The sequence below is a fragment of the Cotesia glomerata genome, linkage group LG2 (assembly GCF_020080835.1).
Source record: "Cotesia glomerata isolate CgM1 linkage group LG2, MPM_Cglom_v2.3, whole genome shotgun sequence".
In the NCBI taxonomy this organism is placed as follows: Eukaryota; Metazoa; Arthropoda; class Insecta; order Hymenoptera; family Braconidae; genus Cotesia; species Cotesia glomerata.
Window position 1 is genome coordinate 1,195,929 of NC_058159.1, and position 21,620 is coordinate 1,217,548.

General features: G+C 24.5%; 3 protein-coding genes and 1 non-coding gene across 4 annotated transcripts in view; all 4 read left to right on the forward strand.

Annotated features, from left to right (window-relative positions):
• LOC123260084 (dynein axonemal heavy chain 7) overlaps positions 1-4,799 on the forward strand; it is a 28,931-nt gene extending 24,132 nt beyond the window's left edge. The window contains exons 41-50 of the mRNA XM_044721021.1: positions 378-558; positions 637-825; positions 908-1,505; positions 2,645-2,855; positions 2,979-2,987; positions 3,068-3,085; positions 3,231-3,468; positions 3,562-3,713; positions 4,167-4,448; positions 4,530-4,799. Of these exons, the coding sequence (XP_044576956.1) occupies positions 378-558; positions 637-825; positions 908-1,505; positions 2,645-2,855; positions 2,979-2,987; positions 3,068-3,085; positions 3,231-3,468; positions 3,562-3,713; positions 4,167-4,448; positions 4,530-4,736 (2,085 nt within the window). The 3' untranslated portion in view covers positions 4,737-4,799. The remainder of the gene's footprint in view (positions 1-377; positions 559-636; positions 826-907; positions 1,506-2,644; positions 2,856-2,978; positions 2,988-3,067; positions 3,086-3,230; positions 3,469-3,561; positions 3,714-4,166; positions 4,449-4,529) is intronic.
• A 1,190-nt stretch (positions 4,800-5,989) lies between these two features.
• Positions 5,990-6,292, forward strand: LOC123275540 (dolichyl-diphosphooligosaccharide--protein glycosyltransferase subunit 4). Its single transcript, XM_044743706.1, has one exon. The coding sequence runs from the start codon at positions 5,990-5,992 to the stop codon at positions 6,092-6,094; it is 105 nt and encodes a 34-aa protein (XP_044599641.1). The 3' UTR covers positions 6,095-6,292.
• Positions 6,293-8,689: 2,397 nt separating this feature from the next.
• LOC123275542 (tyrosine-protein kinase receptor torso-like) lies at positions 8,690-20,250 on the forward strand. Its single transcript, XM_044743709.1, has 18 exons — positions 8,690-9,385; positions 11,662-11,704; positions 11,788-11,930; positions 12,412-12,538; positions 13,620-13,724; positions 14,356-14,426; positions 14,509-14,671; positions 14,748-14,914; positions 16,324-16,465; positions 16,542-16,666; positions 16,740-16,977; positions 17,047-17,219; positions 17,293-17,386; positions 18,860-18,904; positions 18,990-19,063; positions 19,219-19,433; positions 19,555-19,692; positions 19,843-20,250. The coding sequence occupies exons 1-18, from the start codon at positions 9,290-9,292 to the stop codon at positions 20,006-20,008; spliced, it is 2,325 nt and encodes a 774-aa protein (XP_044599644.1). The 5' UTR covers positions 8,690-9,289; the 3' UTR covers positions 20,009-20,250.
• Positions 13,924-13,997, forward strand: Trnat-agu. The gene has a single exon. It is a non-coding gene; the product is annotated as a tRNA-Thr (tRNA).
• Positions 20,251-21,620: the final 1,370 nt, after the last annotated feature.

Consider the following 21,620-nt stretch of genomic DNA (forward strand, 5'->3'; position numbering starts at 1 on the left):
ACTTAAATTAATTATCTAATACAAAATGACCTAGTTTGCTTAGTTATAAAATTTTTATTTAATAAAAATTAACAGCCTAAAAAATTATATTAGGTCTTTTACCTTAAAAAAAAAAAGTTAATTCGATTCAAGAAAAAAAAATCTTGTAGCAAAAAAATAATTTTGAAGAATTAAGAAATTTTTCTTGGTTTAAATAAATTTTTCTGCTTATTTTAAGACTTTAAAATTTTTTTATTTTGAATCAAATTAATTTTTTCATTAACGTATTAGTTTTTAACTGATAAATATTTAAGATAATAATGAAGTCGTCATCAAAAACTTTAAAATGAAAGCAAAATTTATTATTAAAAAAAACTAATTAAATTTTTGGTTTTAAGGGTATCAAAGTATCATTTGAAACTGAGAATAAATTTTGGAAAAATTTATTTGACTCAAAAGAACCGCATATAGAAGCACTACCGCCGCCATTTGATAAATTTACCAATTTCCAAAGACTTTTGATATTAAGATGTCTGCGGCCAGACAAAATAATATCTGGCGTGCAGAATTTTGTCCAGTGTAAGTTTCTCAACTACTCAAAAAAAGGATTAATTTTTCTATATAAAAATAATTTAATATGTAAAATTATTTTTAAAGTTGAATTAGGACAAGAATTTGTAGACCCGCCACCATTTGATCTGTTGTCTTCATTCCACGACTCTAATTGCACAATACCTTTGATATTTATTTTAACACCTGGAACGGATCCAGCGCAAATTCTGCTTAAATTTTCCGACAGCCAGGGCTTTGGAACCAGCAGACTTTTCTCGCTGTCTTTGGGCCAAGGTTTCAATTTAAATCTTATAATTTGTATAATTTTTAATCTTATAATTTATTTTTTGCTAACAGAAATTTTTGTTCCTTCCAGGCCAAGGATTAATAGCGGAGCAATTAATAAACGACGGCGTTAAGTACGGGCACTGGATTGTCCTCCAGAATTGCCACTTGGCAAAAAGCTGGATGGGGACTCTGGAAAAAATATGCGAAGGACTGTATCCCGATTCAATACACCCGGACTTCCGGCTGTGGTTGACGAGCTATCCAGTTAATTACTTTCCCGTGACGGTGCTTCAAAACAGCGTCAAAATAACCAACGAACCGCCAAAAGGCTTGCGGGCCAATATACTACGGTCCTATTTGAGTGACCCTATAAGCGACCCGGAGTTTTTTGACTCTTGCACTCAGCCAGTGGTTTTCAAAAAATTGCTGTTCAGCCTTTGCTTCTTCCATGCGATCGTTCAAGAGCGACGTAAATTTGGACCCATCGGCTGGAATACTGCCTATGAATTCAACGAAACAGATCTACGAATCAGTGTTCAACAATTGCACATTTTTTTGAATCAGTACGATGATGTTCAGTTTGAAGCGCTCAAATATTTGACCGGGGAATGTAATTACGGTGGAAGAGTTACTGATGTTTGGGATCGCAGGACTTTGAATACTATTTTATCCAAGTATTATTGCGAGTAAGTTTTCATTAATTTTTTCACAAAAAATTATTTCAATAATTTTACTTTTAAATTAAGTTTCAAAATTTTTAGAATCTCAAAAAGTTTTAATTAATATTTTTAGTCATTAGAACTTTTCAAGAAATTTTAATTATTGATATAAATCATTTAAATTTAAATTTTATTTTTAGTTTCAAAATTTTGATTTAAAATTAAGATTATAAGAATTAAAATTTTGCTCTATTAAATAATGACTTTTGTTAAACTGCACTGTATTTGCTTAAATATTGACGTTTTTAAAGATATAAACTCATCCCGATGTTACACTCATCAAGAGCTTTTATTTGAGTACCCACATGCATTTTTGATATATTTTTTATATATTTATATATATAATATATATAAATATATAAAATATATGAAAAATTAATGTGGGTACTCAAATGAAAGGTCTTAATGAGTGTAAAGTCGGAATGAGTTTATATCTTTAAAAATGTCAATAGTTCACGAGATACATTGTCATTTCTTAATTATTGATATTTTTAAAAATGTAAGATCATCTCGATGTTACACTTATCAAAAGCTTTCATTTGAGTACCCACATGCATTTTTGATATATTTTTCATATATACATATATATAATATATATAAATATATGAAAAATTGATGTGGGTACTCAAATGAAAGCTCTTGAAGAGTGTAACAGCGGAATGAGCTTATATCTTTGAAAATGTCAATATTTCACGAGATACAAGGTCATGTTAAATTGCACTGTACTTTCTTAACTATTGAGGTTTTTAAAGACATAAGCTCATCCCGATGTTACACTCATCAAGAGCTTTCATTTGAGTACTCACATGGTATTTTTTATATATTTTATATATGTGGTATTTGTGAAATATATAAATATATGAAATATATGAAAAATTGATGTGGGTACTTAAATGAAAGCTCTCGATAAGTGTAACATCGGGATGAGCTTATATCTTTAAAAATATCAATATTTCACAAGATACAAGGTCATTTCTTAATTATGTATCTAGAGATAGAGCAATGAAAGTTTTTAGTTTCATTTTTCAAATTTGAATGATCTTATAAATTTTTAATTAAAAATCTAAATTATTAAAATTCCACTCTTAAATTCTCATTTTTTACAGAAAAATAATAACAGAAGATAAATATTATTTCGACAATACAACTGAAATTTATTGCTGTCCTAACGCCAAAGAATACAACGTGTATCTGGAGTACACAAAACAATTGCCTTTAATAACATCTCCTAGCGTATTTGGTATGAACAACAACGCTGATATAATAAAAGATCAACAAGAGACTGATTTATTATTTTCATCATTGTTATTAACCGAGGTAATTATTAATCCAAATATTTGCACCGATTATTCGTAGTAGCAAACTTGTTATTAGTAATCAATAAGCAAACAATAATTATTTACACGCAATCAATTTTATTTTAATTAATAAAATTATAAGGATCGATGGGTAAGACGAAAAAGAATATTTTTTTTTACAATTAATATTTTTACATCGATTGATATTGATTTAATAATTTTTGCAACAAGGACTTGTGGGAACGTAAAGTAAGTTTTAATTATAATTATAAATCCTGAGATATTTTATTTTAATAATAATAGTGTTCACAAGTGTGAAATTTTGTTTTGTTGGATCGTTAATAAATAATTATCTAATTAATAATAAAATGACATTTTATTTTCCTATTTTCAGGAAACAGCAAAATCAACGGGAACAAAAGAAGCAACTTCTGACGAAATAATAATATCAGTAGCTACGGATATTTTAAGCAAATTACCAGCCGACTTTAACTTAGACAAAGCACTTGAGAAGTACCCGACGTCATACAACCAAAGTATGAATACAGTTTTAGTACAGGAGATGGATAGATTCAATAAATTGCTCAATTGTATTCGTACTAGTCTTGTTAACGTGAAACGCGCTGTTAAAGGTTTTTATTTTTTATTGCCATCAACATTAATGGCTCAAAAGTATGTACTTGTAGTACTAAAGTCGAAAATATATTGCTGATATATTTTTGCAGGATTTATTGTTATGTCTGTTGAACTAGAAGAGGTAGCAGATGCCATTTTAAAAGGAAAATTATCTTCTCTTTGGAAAAGACACTCTTATCCTTCGCTCAAACCTTTGGGGAGTTATATTAATGATTTTATACTACGATTGAAGTTTCTGCAGGTTATTTTATAATTTAATAAAAACTAAATTGAAAAAAAAAAAATTAACCTGATTAAAAGCTAAAATTTGAATCAAGAAAATCATCCTAAAAAATAACATTGTCTTGCATATTCAATAGAAAAATTTTTAAACTAAGAATTATTTTAGTTTAAAATTTTTTCTTGATTAAAAATGATGAAATTCTCTTGAATTAAGTTAATTTTTTCAGTGTGAATATTCATTCATTTAAGTAAAAATTTTTATAATAATAAAGTTAGCCGACCTTTTGAATTTTTTTTTAATAATTTAAATAGAGCAAAAAAATATTTTTTAAAAATTACACTTACAATTTTTAAAGTTTTTTACAAATGAAATTTTTCAATAAAAAAAAATTCTAAAAATTTTTCGATGTCGGCTAACTTAATTTTCATAAAATTTTTAATATAATTTTAACAAATCGCTTTGGATACTTAGGATTGGTACGAGTCAGGAGCACCAATAACCTTTTGGATAGCCGGTTTTTATTTCACTCAAGCATTTTTAACCGGTGCAAGACAAAATTACGCTAGAAAATACCATATCCCGATAGATCTTTTGGCGTATGACTTTAAAGTACTCAAAGAAACTAATTTTACAAATGCTCCAGATGACGGAGTCTATATCAATGGATTGTTTTTAGACGGTGCAAGATTTGATAAAGATAAAATGATTTTAGATGAAAGTTTGCCAAAAATTCTTTACGATCAAGTTCCTCTTGTAAGTTATTTTATTATTGTCAATTTAATTTAATTAATATTACATTTTTAATGATAATAATTAATATGAATCTATAAATAGATCTGGTTGCTTCCGAAGAAACGTGAAGATATAGTTAAGCACGAGACGTATACCTGTCCGTTATACAAGACCAGCGAGAGAAAAGGAACTCTGTCAACGACGGGACATTCAACTAATTTTGTAATAGCTATTAATTTACCAACGAACATGCCGGAAGACCATTGGATAATCAGAGGGGTTGCTTTGCTTTGTCAGCTCAGTGAATAATCTTTATTTTCATCATCAAAGCTTATCAATATTTTATATTAAAGTATTTTTGGAGATATTGTAATGTCTAAATTTATGAAACGTAAATAAATAATTTTTACAACTAATAAAAATAAAAATAATACTAAAGTTAGCCGACATTTTAATTTTTAGATTTTTTTTCATTAATTAAACTAGGACAAGAAATTTTTTTTAAAAATTGCACTTACAGTTTTGTACAAATAAAATTTTTTTTCAATAAAAATAAATTATAAAAATTTTAATCTCGGCTAATTTAATTTTCATAAATAAAAAAAAACTTACATTTTGGTGATCATGCCATCGAACATTTACCAAGCAGCTGACACATCCGCAGAAAATTAAAAAATCCATTAAAATGTATAAATTCACTAAAAATTTAATTTTTTTCGCGCACTTATATTTAAGATTAATTTTTATTAACTAACTTTTTTGAACGAATAAGAAATTCACTTAAAAATTCTCCATTATGGACACTCGAATTTTTTACTTAATATATTAATAAAGTAAGCCGACATTTTTAATTTTTTGATTTTGCTTAATTTATAAAATTAAAACTAAAAAATATTTTTAAAAAATCGCACTTATAACTTTTGAAATTTTTACAAATAAAAGAAATTTTTTTTAATAAAAAAAATTATAAAAATTTGAAGATGTCGGTTAACTTTATTTTAATTTTTCACTTTACGATTTTAACATAATTATCGCTTCAATTATTAAAAATTTGTTATTTTCCTATTCAAATACGGTTTGTTAAATAATCTGACATATTTATTTTATTTAATTAGCGCGATATTTATCATAAATAATAAAAAAAAAGTTCTACAACATTTTTGCGGATCATTCTTCTAAGAGCGCAACCGCCATTTTGTACTGAGCAAGCGCGCGGGATTTTCAAACTACTAATTTTATATTTCTACTTTACCACCAAAAACTCTAGAGCGCTAGTGTCTTATTCCTACCGGTAACACCGCAATGAATCTTACCGGTATTTTTTTTTAAGTATAAAAAGTGTAAAAAGTGTGTCTGGTAATAATATGCTCTATGGGATTATTATTATTATTGTTATTGTGATTACTATCTGCGGCGTGTCACAAAAAACCGACGTGTCAATCGTCAATATTCGATTTTTTCAATCAAAACTTTATCAAAAACACAATCTAAGGTAAGAAAACTAAAATATAAAAATAAACACAATAAAATTAATGAAATTAATGCAATAATTTTTATTCCAGATGATTACAGACATGCAATTGGCTGTTTTCTGCAACATACTTGGTGTCTCATTGTTTTTCCTTGTATTTCTCTACCACTACATCAAAGCTAATTATTCTAAATAATTATGGATTTATTAATTAATAAGTTAATTGTATTTAACAAAAATAAGAAGAAATGATTCGAGTGTGGCGATCGCCAGATTACGTTTCAATTAACATTAAACGGTTCATCCAAATGATTGTATTTATAAAATGAGATTCCGAGACATGAAAAGTAATTGATTCATTTTCATTTATTTTAATAAAATAATCAAAGATTATCAATTTTTATTTATTTATTTCTCTACTATCTTCTTTAACAATAATTGCTTGTTATTTTCAGCAGTTTTATAAAATTGAAAATATAGAATGTCTGATTTTAATTATCAAAAAGGAAGGAAACTTTCTATTAATATACTTTATTGATAAAAAATTATTTTCTAGTATGAAATAATTTGTTAATTAAAACCAACTAGCAATTGTGAACTATAAATAAATAAAATTTTGCTTTATTAAATTAATGACATGTGTTAAATTCCACTGTATTTTTTTAACAATTGACGTTTTTAAATATATAGGCTCGTCCTGATGTTATACTTATCAAGAGCGTTTATTTGAGTACCCACATGCATTTTTGATATATTTTTCATATATACTTATACATAAATATATAAAATATATGAAAAATTGATGTGGGTATTCAAATGAAAGGTCTCGATGAGTATAACATCGGGATGAGCTTATATCTTAAAAAATGTCAATAGTTTACAAGATATAATGTCATTAGTTAATTATTGACATTTTTCAGGAAATAAACTCATTTCGATGTTACACTCATTAAGAGCTTTCATTTGAGTACCCACATGAATTTTTGTATATTTTTCATATATACATATATCTAATATATATAAACATATGAAAAAGTGATGTGGGTACTTAAATGAAAGATTTCGATGAGAGTAACTTCAGGATGAGCTTATATCTTTAAAAATGTCAATAGTTGACAAGATAGCAAAGTCAGTTCTTAATTATTGACATTTTTAAAGATGTAAGCTCATCCCGATGTTACACTCATCAAGAGCTTTCATTTGAGTACCCACATGCATTTTTGATATATTTTTCATACATACATATGTCATATATATAATATATATAAATATATGAAAAATTGATGTGGGTACTTAAATGAAAGATTTAGATAAGTGTAACTTCAGGATGAGCTTATATCTTTAAAAATGTCAATAGTTGACAAGATAGCAAAGTCAGTTCTTAATTATTGACATTTTTAAAGATGTAAGCTCATCCCGATGTTACACTCATCAAGAGCTTTCATTTGAGTACCCACATGCATTTTTGATATATTTTTCATATATTACATATGTCATATATATTATATATATAAATATATGAAAAATTGATGTGGGTACTCAAATGAAAGGTCTCGATGAGTATAATATCGGGGTGAGCTTATATCTTTAAAAATGTCAATAATTGAGAAGATACAAGGTTATTTCTTAATTATTAACGTTTTTAAAGATATAAGCTCATCCCGACATTATGCTCATCAAGAGCTTTCATTTGAGTACCCACTTGCATTTTTGATATATTTTTCATATATACATATGTCATATATATATATATAATTTATGTAAATGTATGAAAAATTGATGTGGGTACTCAAATGAAAGGTCTCGATGAGTGTAACATCGGGATGAGCTTATATCTTTAAAAAAGCCAATAGTTCACGAGATACAAGGTCATTTTTTAATTATGTGTCCAGAGATAGAACATTTTTTAATTGAGCCTAAATACTTATCATAAATTGCCGATTGGTGAGAATTTTAATTTATAACTCAAGTATTTTGGTAATCATTTCATTTCTTCATTCAATTTTTAAAAAGGTCGTATAAAAAAAATTTACCTTACCATAAATAATTCATATTCATTCACTACGTATTCTAATTTAAAAATGCCCCATAAAATATGAATATTATTTCTGCAAATAAATATAAAATTTTTCTTCAATTAAAATTAAATTTTTGAAACTTGGAAACTTAGAAACTTAAATTGAAACTTAGAAATTCTTTATGAGGCTTAAAAAACTGCGTAGAATGCCGCCAACCGCGTAAAAATCGGTTCATTCATTCAAAAGTTATTGCAGTATGAACATTCAAAAAATAGCGTTCTATGAAACTTCTATCAGACTTTTGAGCTCAAAGAGCTCAAAAGCATAGAAAAGGTATCTTTTTGAGCTCGGAGAGCTTAAAACAACACACAGATTGTACTTTTGAGCTCGAAGAGCTCAAAAAAGCGGCCAGGTATTAACGGAATTAGCGGGAAGTTGCAGGGATGGCCTTTAGGGTCAACCGTTTTCCTAATTTTTTTTTACTTATTTATCAATTAATTAATAATATTACATTTTTTCCGGCTCATTATTCTTAAAATAATTAAAAAAATAAATAATTTTATCAAAATATTGTTTTATAACTTAAATTAAATTATTAAATAATATACATTAAAAAAAATTACAGACAATATTTGCTTACTTAATTATTAAATAAAATAAAATTTAATATTTTAAAAATTTTTTCAAAATTTTTTGAGCTTTGATATTTTTTTAATAAAAAAAAAAAAAATATAAAAAATTCAGAAATTTTTGCTCATTTTTGGAAAGCTTTAAAAAATAATAATTTACCGAAAAAAATCAACCCAATAATTTTTATTATTCTAAACAAAATATAAGGTATATATACCGAACATATGTATAATTTATTTTAGTTCCACTTGATCGGTCATACCGCGTTGAACACTCGTCAATAGCTCATCGTGTTTGTTCTCAAGCTTTACCTGTATTTGCATTGTTATTCAACACTTTGAATTTTAAAACGAGTGCAATATTTAAATAAATTTATAAACTGAAAGATTTAAGCACGAAAAGTTTGATAAAAATATTTTTTTTTTTTATAAAATGCCAATACAAGAATTTTATTTTGTTATTAAACAATGTAGAGAATAACAAACAAACCAGTTCGTTTTATTTTTGTAATCGTGGACTTGGTAGAAAAAATAAGTAAGCGATAAATGTAGTTAAAATTAGATAAAAAAATATGAGTGTTAAACTAATATTATAACTACATACAATATATAAATAAAAATAAAAGGAAAGATTCAATTGCATTCTTAAAAACTGACTCAAAATGTTACTGTTGATTGTGTTATTATTATATGCGATAAATAGTTAATTATGAATTGCCGTAAAAACGTTTTTAATATTAAAATATGTATTTTATTATTTGGTTTTTATTTATTGGACGGATTTATGGAGAAATTTTCAACCCGATTAAAATTGCTGATTGTATTAATAATTGTAACAACGTAAGTAATTTTTAAAATTATTAATAATAAAAAAAATTGATTTTTTTAAATATCTTTAAAAATTTTTTTGAAAAAAACAAAATATCAATTAGTTCTTATTTATTGTATTATTTATACAAAAATTAAATTTAATTATTTTATGTAAATAATTTATAACGATTTATTAACATTTTTATGATATATAAATATATATATATATTTTTTTTTTATCTTTATTATCCGCCTAAAATTATTCATATCGCGAAGAAACCAATTATCAACCTCACGATTAGTTGACACAGTTGGCGCTTCATAAACGCGTGTATAAATATGTATATATATAAATATATTTGAATGATTGTAAAAAGATTTGAATTCGAGTATGAGGTAAAATACTGATATCAATAGTATAATAAAAATGGAGACGCATCTAAAAGTTGAATTTTATTTACGAAGAAATATTTATTTATATAAAGATTATCTAATTTATAAAAATTCCACTAAACTTGAATTATATAAAACTAGCAACCTTGCAGTCTCTATGTGACTGCCGTGACTTGTGAATTAAAAGTAAATAAAATTTTGCTTAGTTAAATAATTAATTTTGTTAAATTGCACTGTATTTTTTTAAATATTGACGTTTTTAAAGATATAAGCTCATCCCGATGTTACACTCGTCAAGAGCTTTTATTCGAGTACCCACATGCATTTTCATATATTTTTCATATATTCATATATATATAATATATATTTTGAAGATATAAGCTCATTCCGATTTTTCTCTCATCAAGAGCTTTCATTTGAGTACCCACATGCATTTTTGATATATTTTTCATATATACATATATATATAATATATATAAATATATGAAAAATTGATGTGGGTACTCAAATGAAAGGTCTTGATGAGTGTAACATCGGGATGAGCTTATATCTTTAAAAATATCAATAGTTCACAAAATACAAGGTCATTTCTTAATTATTGACATTTTTTAAGATCTAAACTCATCCCGATGTTACATTCATCAAGACCTTTCATTTGAGTACCCAGATGCATTTTTGATATATTTTTAATATATACATATATATAATATATATAAATATATGAAAAATTGATGTGGGTACTCAAATGAAAGGTCTTGATGAGTGTAACGTCGGGATGAGCTTATATCTTTAAAAATGTCAATAGTTCACAAAATACAAGGTCATTTCTTAATTATTGACATTTTTTAAGATCTAAACTCATCCCGATGTTACATTCATCAAGACCTTTCATTTAAGTACCCACATGGTTTTTTTTTATATATTTTATATATATGTTATTTGTGAAATACATAAATATATAAAATATATGAAAAATTGATGTGGGTACTCAAATGAAAGGTCTTGATGAGTGTAACGTCGGGATGAGCTTATATCTTTAAAAATCTCAATAGTTCACAAGATACAATGTCATTTCTTAATTATGCAAAATTTTGCTTATTAATAACATAAATTTTGTTTCTTTACACTAATTTATGAAATAATATTTGTATCTATTTTTCAAAACAAATAGCAAGGTTATTTGTTCTTTAATATAGATGGTAATTAACGCGACAGCAATTATAAAAAACAAGTTCAGTTAATTTATTTTTATTCTATTCGTAACAATTGTCGGGACAAATAATATATATAATTAGGATGCATATAATAAAAAAAATAACGTGAAGGTTCTTAAACTGAATAAACATCTACGTTTTTAAACTATTTAAATTTACACAGACGTGAACGATTATTTAAATCAGCTTCAACAGTTAATTTAGATAACAAAATTCATCGAATATATTTTTATTTACAATAGAAGCATACTTGAATTAGATAAAAATCGCAATTGTTTTTTTTTAAATGTATATTTTTAAATAAACAGAAATATTCATGGCTAATTTATTTATTTTAGATTAATTTAAAGCACTTTTTTTTTAAATTCAACATTCATGAAAGTTATCGTGAAAAATTACCATACACTTTACGTAAATACTGTAAATGTCTGGTGTATTTAGCATCCATTTAAAATTTTTTTACCCGTATGAGAATAATTTTCATATCAACTGAATCGAATCGCTAGACAAGGTTTTAATGTATTTTAAAATCATCAATGTCAACTCAGTCCAATCGCTTCTTAACTTTTTTCATTGGGAAATCCATCGGTAGAATTTATTACACTTATTACATAATATATTAATTATATTACTGAAAAAAAACCCACTTTTTTTTTGTTTTAAAATTAATTATTAAACTAATTTGTATATTTTTTTCAGAGTTTTTGTCAAAATGATTGCTATGGAAATTTTTATCCTCAAGGTAAATAAATAAAATAAATTTTCTTGAAAATAAAAACGATTAAATTGAACATAATAAATTAAAAAAAAAATTTGTATTTTTAGGACTTAAAATTATTTTTGCAAGCGCTGATTTTAATGCAACTTTACATTGCAAGGACATTAATCTTCTGAGTATTTCACACAATCCGGGATTATTTTTTATCGAGCAGAGTGCTGCTAATGGAACTTGGAATAATGCACGCGTTGTACGTAGTTAATTTTAAATAATTTTTAAAATTAATTTAAATAATTAATTTTCAATAATTTTTAAAATTAATTTAAATAATTAATTTTAAATAATTTTTAAAATTAATTTAAATAATTAATTTTAAATAATTTTTAAAATTAATTTAAATAATTAATTTTAAATAATTTTTAAAATTAATTTAAATAATTAATTTTCAATAATTTTTAAAATTAATTTAAATAATTAATTTTCAATAATTTTTAAAATTAATTTAAATAATTAATTTTAAATAATTTTTAAAATTAATTTAAATAATTAATTTTTAAAATTAATTTAAATAATTAATTTTCAATAATTTTTAAAATTAATTTAAATAATTAATTTTCAATAATTTTTAAAATTAATTTAAATAATTCTAATTGTATAATTTAAATAATTAATTTTCAATAATTTTTAAAATTAATTAGAATAATTCTAATTGTATATTTTATAAATTCAAGATCAATGAAAAAATTTCATTATTCGATAATTTACTGCCTGGGTCCAAGCATCGGTACCGCGCACGTCGAATCACTGAAGATGGAATTTCGGAACCGGAAATAACCGATTGGTTTACTACAACTGAGTGTAAGATTATCTAACAATTATTTTTAAATTATTTATTACTTTAAATATTATGCATTATAAAAAATTTAAAAATAAGTCTTAAATTCCTTGACTAAAAAATTATTTAAAATCAACAAATTAATATTGAGTAAAAGACCCCATTAATGACACTTTCTTTGATTTTGATACTCATTAAATTAATGAAATCATTAATTTCTATTATGAATATATTATTTAAAATCTTTAGATCAAAAAAATTTTTAATTTTTATTTCAAGTAGAACATTTTTTTATTGAAAGAAAAAGTGCCATTAATCGGGCTTAAAGGTGCCACTAGTGGACGGCTTTTTTTTTTCAATATTGTTGCATTTCTTATAATTTTTAGACCTTAATTTCAAGTAATTTTTCTTAAAAATATTTATATTCAAGTATTTTCTATTCATAAATTAAATTTTTTATTAATTTGGCGTGCAAAATTTTTTTCAATAAGAAAAATTAAATAAAATTAATTTAATTAATTTAAAAAAATCTTAAAATTGTCAATTACTGTGTTTTAAATTGGGCAGCCGTGGAGTCTTTTAGCTTATTGATTTTTAAAAGAAGAATGTATGTTTCCATTACTATAAGCGAGCACACAAATAGCTTGTTTTTAATAAAATAAAAATTATTTTAATTAATTCAACCAATTCTTCATACAACAATTATATTGTTGTAAATTTTTAAAAAATATGTTTTTTTTTTTTAAACACAAATACTCAATAAAAAGTATTTTTTTCTTAGTTTATTCAAAAATCGACGTTCTAATTAGCAGATTGTCTAACTTTATTTTAAAGAATCATCCATTTGTACGAAAAAAAAATTAGTTCGAAATTAATTATCACTTTAAAAAAACTATTTAATATCCAAAAGAGGTATAATATTTTTGTTTGGATCGTTCAAATAATTTATTATTGGATTATTGGTATTTAAAAATGTTAAAAAATCACCCTCTAAAAATTATGAGTAGACCAATTGCTAATTAGACTGTCGATATGTTTACTTTTTATATATTTAAATTAATTATGTATTGTATTTTCTTTCATTTATTTTTTTTTTTTTTTTAGTAAACACTGAACCTGAGCAAGTGAAAGAAATTTCAGTAAATACTACGATACTTGAAAAAAATTCAACGCATTTACGAGCAGATATTACTTTAATACCTGGAGAAGGTAACTAATTAGTAATACTCTATTTTTACGAAAGTTTAATCTTTAAAAATTGTATGTGAAGCTTCAAATTTCGATGTTAAAATTTAAGATTTAAAAAAAAAATTTATAATTAAGTTAAATTGCATGCAATGTTGAATTTCTACTCCATTTATGTAAGCCAGAAATATAAAAATATGAGTATTTTAGCTCTAAACGTAACGGCGCCGTGGCTTAGTTGGTTAAAGCGCCTGTCTAGTAAACAGGAGATCGGGGGTTCGAATCCCCCCGGAGCCTATAGATACTTTGGGGTATCACCTTTTTTTGTCCCATTAACATAAAATAATTATCTGAAAGTTCAAATGACAATTAAAAGAATTCTTCATTGAAATTTTTAACTTAGAATGAAATATAATTATCTATAAAGGAAGTTCGATCTTTCGTAAATAAAAAGTAATAACAATTTCATAATTTTACATTGAAAAATTTACTTTTATCCACATTTTTACGATGTAACATCGTAAATTTTTAAGTGTAAAATTATCAAAGTGACTGTATTAAAAATCTGGTCATGAATTATGATATTGCAATTGTAGTTTTTTTCAATTTTTACAAAAATAAAGCAAATATTTAAATTTATTTTTAATACTTTCAGATTTGAGTTGTTTCTATGACGTTCTGTCGTTAACACGCACTGGAGGTTTATCTATTGGAAGTTTTAACGCAGTAAGTTATCAATAATCAATTACTTATACTAAAAAAATTTTTGTTCGATAGCTTCAATGAAAGTACTGTATGTTTTGTCTAGACCAAAGGCTTTAAATTTTATCTCAATGGCCTTGATTACGATCAGAACAACACGTTAATAATATCTGCTAAAAATCAAGGTATTTTGTCAAGCAGTAAAAATTTGACTTACAGTTTTACAACGCCGGGTTGTTTGGACGTTCATAAAAATTTAAGTGTCTGTCGTAAGTATTTATGTTTTATTTATTTACTTGTTACTTATGGAGCAAATATTTGTATTTATGTTGATGAAAATATTAGCACCAGCTGCAGTGACCGGATTAAATATATCTCGAATTCGTGATTATCAAGATAAGTGTAATTTCACTATTATTTGGGACGAACCGGAACTTACGCCTGATAGTTATACTATTCAAATTTTTACTTTCGATAGGTCTGAAGAACCTCAATTAATTTTTCTTCCAGGGGTATGTGTTATAGTTTTTTTAAATTTTAGTTTTGCTTTATTGAATAATGACTTTTGTTAAATTGCACTGTACTTTCTAAACTATTGGCATATTTAAGGATATAAGCTCATCGCGATGTTACACTCATCAAGGGCTTTCATTTGAGTACCCATATGCATTTTTGATATATTTTTCATATATACATATATATGATATACATCAATATATAAAATATATGAAAAATTGATGTGGGTACTCAAATGAAAGGTCTAGATGAGTGTAATGTTAGTATGAGCTTATATCTTTAAAAATGTCAATATTTCACAAGCTACAGAGTCATTTATTAATTATGTAATATATATATTAAAGATAGAACCTCATATCGATGTTACACTCATCAAGAGCTTTCATTTGAGTAGTCACATGCATTTTTGATATATTTTTCATATATACATATATATAATATATATAAATATATGAAATATATGAAAAATTGATGTGGGTACTCAAATGAAAGGTCTCGATGAGTGTAACATCGAGATGAGCTTATATCTTTAAAAATGTCAATAGTTCACAAGATACAAGGTCATTTCTTAATAATTGACATTTTTTAAGATATAAACTCATTTCGATGTTACACTCATCGAGACCTTTCATTTGGGTACCCACATGCATTTTTGATATATTTCATATATATGGTATTTGTAAAATATGTAAATATATTAAATATATGAAAAATTGATGTGGGTACTCAAGTGAAAGGTCTCGTTGAGTGTAACATCGGGATGAGCTTATATCTTAAAAAATGTCAATATTTCACAAGATACAGAGTCATTTATTAATTATGTAATATATATATTAAAGATAGAACCTCATATCGATGTTACACTCATCAAGAGCTTTCATTTGAGTAGTCACATGCATTTTTGATATATTTTTCATATATACATATATATAATATATATAAATATATGAAATATATGAAAAATTGATGTGGGTACTCAAATGAAAGGTCTCGATGAGTGTAACATCGAGATGAGCTTATATCTTTAAAAATGTCAATAGTTCACAAGATACAAGGTCATTTCTTAATTATTGACATTTTTTAAGATATAAACTCATTTCGATGTTACACTCATCGAGACCTTTCATTTGGGTACCCACATGCATTTTTGATATATTTCATATATATGGTATTTGTAAAATATGTAAATATATTAAATATATGAAAAATTGATGTGGGTACTCAAGTGAAAGGTCTCGTTGAGTGTAACATCGGGATGAGCTTATATCTTAAAAAATGTCAATATTTCACAAGATACAAGGTCATTTCTTAATTATGTATCTAGAGATAAAGAATTTCTGAATGCAGCCTAAATACTTATAATAAATTGACTGTCGAGATATAATTATTTAAACATTTTTTTCAGGAAGTAACGGAAGCTAACGCTTCAGTGAATAAAACTGGAATAAATTACATGATAAGTATTATAGCTGAATCTCATGGTGGTATCAGTACACCAGTTTCCATTTTTGAAACATTTGATCGTGTTGAAAATTATCCCGTAACAGGTATGTTTAACAAAGTAAATATAAAATTATTCTAAAAAAATCAATTACTTGAAGAATTAATTTTTTTTATTTTCAGTATTCAATGAAATAATAATAATCTCTCCAATAGTCATTATCATCACAATTCTGATGGTAGTCATACTTTTTTACCTAAAACGTCGTAAAAATGAGAAACTTCGAAGACAAAATAATTATTGCTCTGTAATTAATTAATTATTTATTTATTATTATTTCTATAATTTTTATTGAAATAATAAAAATTTTTTAATTGCAGAATATCAAAAAAACATTGAATCTGAACCCATTATATAAGAAATATTTAAAACCAACTTTGATAAGTGAGAATAAAATAGACAATGATGTATTATTAAAAAAAGATAATTTTGAAATACTTCCAGTACAACTGAGAATAAAAGATGAATTGGGTAGCGGTATTTCGGGTATAGTAAGGCTTGGTTTACTTAAAGTTGACCAACATGAATCAATTCATGTTGCTGTTAAAATGCTAAAAGGTAATTTTGTTTAAAAAAAAAAAATTCTTTTACTGAATTAAAAATAATTTTAATAAAATTTTTTAATAGACTGTTCGAGTTCCGAAGAAATAAGAAATTTTCACCAAGAAATTGCCATTATGAAATCTGCTGGTATTCATAAAAATATTGTTTCATTAATTGGATGCTGTACTTCAAATATAAGGCCAATGTTAATCGTTGAATATTGCAGCCGCGGAGATTTACAAAGCTTCCTCAGAAATGTAAGTTAAGAAGAAGTTAATAAATTTTTTGAAAGAAGAAAGAATAATTATTAAAATTTATTTTATTATTTAGAAATGGGAAAAAATGCCGAATTGTTCGAATAGACAAAATAAAGATAAGCCATTGAACCACTCCTGCCAGAATCCAAGTTACTTTCCATTATCATGTATGTTTAATTATTCAATTAATAATTACTAGCAACCTTGCAGTCACTATGTGACTGCCGGGTGTGAACTATAAATAAATAAAATTTTACTTTATTAAATAATGAATTTGGTTAAACTGCACTGTATTTTTTTAACTATTGATGTTTTTAAAGATATAAGCTCATCCCCATGTTACACTCATCAAGAGCTTTCATTTGAGTACCCACATGCATTTTTGATATATTTTTCATATATATAATATATGTATATATATAATATATATAAATATATAAAAAATTGATGTGGGTACTCAAATGAAAGGTCTCGATGAGTGTAACATAGAGATGAGCTTATATCTTTAAAAATGTCAATAGTTCACAAGATACAAGGTCATTTCTTAATTATTGACATTTTTTAAGATATAAACTCTTTCCGATGTTACACTCATCAAGAGCTTTCATTTGAGTACCCACATGCATTTTTGATATATTTTTCATATATATAATATATGTATATATATAATATATATAAATATATAAAAAATTGATGTGGGTACTCAAATGAAAGGTCTCAATGAGTGTAACATCGGGATGAGCTTATATCTTCAAAAATGTCAATAGCTCACAAGATACAATGTCATTTCTTAATTATTGACATTTTTTAAGATATAAACTCTTTCCGATGTTACACTCATCAAGAGCTTTCATTTGAGTACCCACATGCATTTTTGATATATTTTTCATATATATAATATATGTATATATATAATATATATAAATATATAAAAAATTGATGTGGGTACTCAAATGAAAGGTCTCAATGAGTGTAACATCGGGATGAGCTTATATCTTCAAAAATGTCAATAGCTCACAAGATACAATGTCATTTCTTAATTATTGACATTTTTAAGATATAAACTCTTTCCGATGTTACACTCATCAAGAGCTTTCATTTGAGTACCCACATGCATTTTTGATATATTTTTCATATATATAATATATGTATATATATAATATATATAAATATATAAAAAATTGATGTGGGTACTCAAATGAAAGGTCTCAATGAGTGTAACATCGGGATGAGCTTATATCTTCAAAAATGTCAATAGCTCACAAGATACAATGTCATTTCTTAATTATTGACATTTTTTAAGATATAAACTCTTTCCGATGTTACACTCATCAAGAGCTTTCATTTGAGTACCCACATGCATTTTTGATATATTTTTCATATATTTAATATATGTATATATATAATATATATAAATATATAAAAAATTGATGTGGGTACTCAAATAAAAGGTCTCAATGAGTGTAACATCGGGATGAGCTTATATCTTTAAAAATGTCAATAGTTTACAAGATACAAGCTCAGTTCTTAATGATAGATATTTTTAAAGATGTAAAATCAAAAGAAAAATTCTATTTAATTAATAAAAAATTGAAAAAATAGTTTCCAAAATTTGAATAATCAATAATTTTTTTTCTTAGGGAATAAAAATTCAGTATCAAATCAATTATATGATGTACAACAAGGTTTTTATAAATTTCTTATAATTATCTTTGATACTATTAAAAATGAATGCTTCTTAAAAATAAAAAAAAAATATTTTTTGATTAGAATTACTTGAAGACAGTGAAGAAGTAACAGTAGAAAACTTATTAAATTTCGCTCAACAAATCGCTAACGGAATGGTAAATATTATCTATGACTTTTTATTATACTATTAACCTCCTTTTCTCTAATATATGTAACTTGGCGTAAAATAAACAATTTTGCGGATTAAAATAAAAATAAAATTTTTTAAAACATCGCTAAAATAAAAATTATAAGTTGATTTTATTTATAGGAATATTTATCTCTCAACCGAATAGTCCACCGTGATTTGGCGGCCCGCAATGTTCTAATTTGCGATGATTACACTGTAAAAATTTCCGACTTTGGATTAAGTCGCGACGTTTATTGCGAGAATGTTTACAAAAAAGAAGGTAATGGAAAATTACCGATAAAGTGGATGGCTATTGAAGCTTTGACTCATCAAATTTACACCACGCAAAGTGATGTGTGAGTAAAAAAAAATATTTACTTAACTTTAAACAAATTAATTAATTAAAAAAACAAATTCGAGTTGAATTTTTTTAATCAATTAATTATTCACATCTTCAATTTTTTGTTTTGTAAATAGATGGTCATTTGGAATACTTTTGTGGGAAATAGTAACGCTAGGATGTAATCCATATCCTGAAATTCCAACACATATGATTTTACATTATTTAAAATTTGGCTATCGAATGGCTAAGCCATCAAATTGCGGTCAAGAATTGTAAGTTAATTAAAATTTATATAAAAAATTAAATTTTATAAAAAAAATTAAAATTCATATAAAAAATTCAATTTTATATAAAAAAATTAAATTTAATATAAAAAATTAAATTTTAATAACAAATATTTTTTTTTATAATAAAAATTATAGATATAACATCATGTTAGCATGTTGGAATTCTTCACCACGAAGTAGACCAACATTTACCGAATTGAAGCACAATCTCAAGGCTTTACTATCTTCAACAAATAAACACGACTACTTAAACACGAATGACTCAATGCAAGTGCCATATAAAATAGAAACTTTAGAATAATTAAATATATCGCCTTACAAATGCCATGAAGACGTATAAAAAAAAAATCCTATTTTTTTCCGTCCAAAAAAATTTTTAGTATGAAGAAAAATTTTTTTTTTGCATTTCTGCACGTTTCATACAAAAATACGTTGATTCCCAAAAAAAAAATTTTTTTCATAAGCCCTTAGTTCCTAGGAACCATAAAGACGTATAATAAAAATTCTATTATTTTTTCCAAGTCCAAAAAAATTTGTAGTTTGAAAAAAAATTTTTTTTTGCATTTCTGCACGTTTCATACAAAAATACGTTGATTCTAAAAAAAAAAATTTTTTTCTTCATACTAAAAATTTTTTTGGACTTAAAAAAAATAATAGAATTTTTATTATACGCCCTTAAGGCATCTAGAGTGCGATATGTACTACAGTAATTGTAAAAATAGTCAAGTTGTTAAATTCCCAAAAAGAACAATTTTATATGCTGAATTTAAATATAATGTGCAAAATTGTTTATTGTACATACATACGGATTCGTGGAATATAATAACTTTATATTTTTTTTTTATATTTATATTCATATTCATGTTATATATACATATACATATTCTTAATAATAATAATGATTTAAAAAAAATGTAATAGTAATAACGTAGAAAGTAATTAATATTTATGATTTAAACATATATTAATGAGTAAATGAATATTTTTTCAATATACTGTTTACAAATAGTTGTCAACAACTTTTAATTAATATTTATATAATTAATAAATCCCTTTATTTTTTTTCTGGTGTTTCAAGTTATTTTAAATTAAAGTTCCTGTCGCGTGAATCGAAGGAATTTTTAACTATAAAATTTAATTAATTATAAAAAAGTTCGAATATTCAAAGGCAGCTGTTTAGTTTTTTTTTTTCAATGATTAATTTTAAATTAAGTAATTCGCAGTATGACTAATATTTATTTTTAATTTGAATTTATCAGCTAGAAAATTTTTTTACACATTAATTATTCGTCAATTCACGCTCTGGACTTGTTTATCTTAATATATTTTTTGAAATTTAAATATTAATCATAATCACATATATTGATACTTCCATGATATATATTTATTTATTTATTTACAATAAATTCATTGTAAATTAAAAAATCTATCTAGTAAATATTTATATTTATATATTTATTAGTTTCATACAAAACAAATTTGATATTTTTTTTTATTCATATTTATATATCTATATATTTTGGTTTATAATTTATATATATCTTTAAATCTGTACAAAATGATATAAATAATTGTAAATAAATAAATAAATTGATTAAAATTTTTTTTGTTTTTAAAAATCAATTAAAAAAAAAAATTTTTTTTTTAAATCTTTTTTTTGGAAAATTACTTTGTACAGAATAATTTTTTTAAATGGCAGTAGGCCTTTTTTTTGTAAAATATTAATCGTCAATTTTTTTTATAAACTTATTTTTAAAATAAAATTTTTTAAAGATTTTTAATTTTTAATTGTTGATAAGTGTGATACTTTTTTCAAGTTACTTGTAACAAATTATTTATAATAATAATAAAAAAAAAAAAAATTTATAATACTTGAGAAAAAAATAAATTGACTTTGTAGAGTAATAATCCAA

Bases quoted from the DNA above. Each gene is read 5' to 3' on its own strand.
- LOC123275540 (XM_044743706.1), top strand. From the start codon at position 5,990: ATGATTACAGACATGCAATTGGCTGTTTTCTGCAACATACTTGGTGTC.
- LOC123275542 (XM_044743709.1), top strand. From the start codon at position 9,290: ATGTATTTTATTATTTGGTTTTTATTTATTGGACGGATTTATGGAGAA. The intron at 17,387-18,859 runs GTATGTTTAATT...TTTTTTTCTTAG, and splicing joins AAGTTACTTTCCATTATCAT to GGAATAAAAATTCAGTATCA. The intron at 18,905-18,989 runs GTTTTTATAAAT...TTTTTTGATTAG, and splicing joins ATTATATGATGTACAACAAG to AATTACTTGAAGACAGTGAA.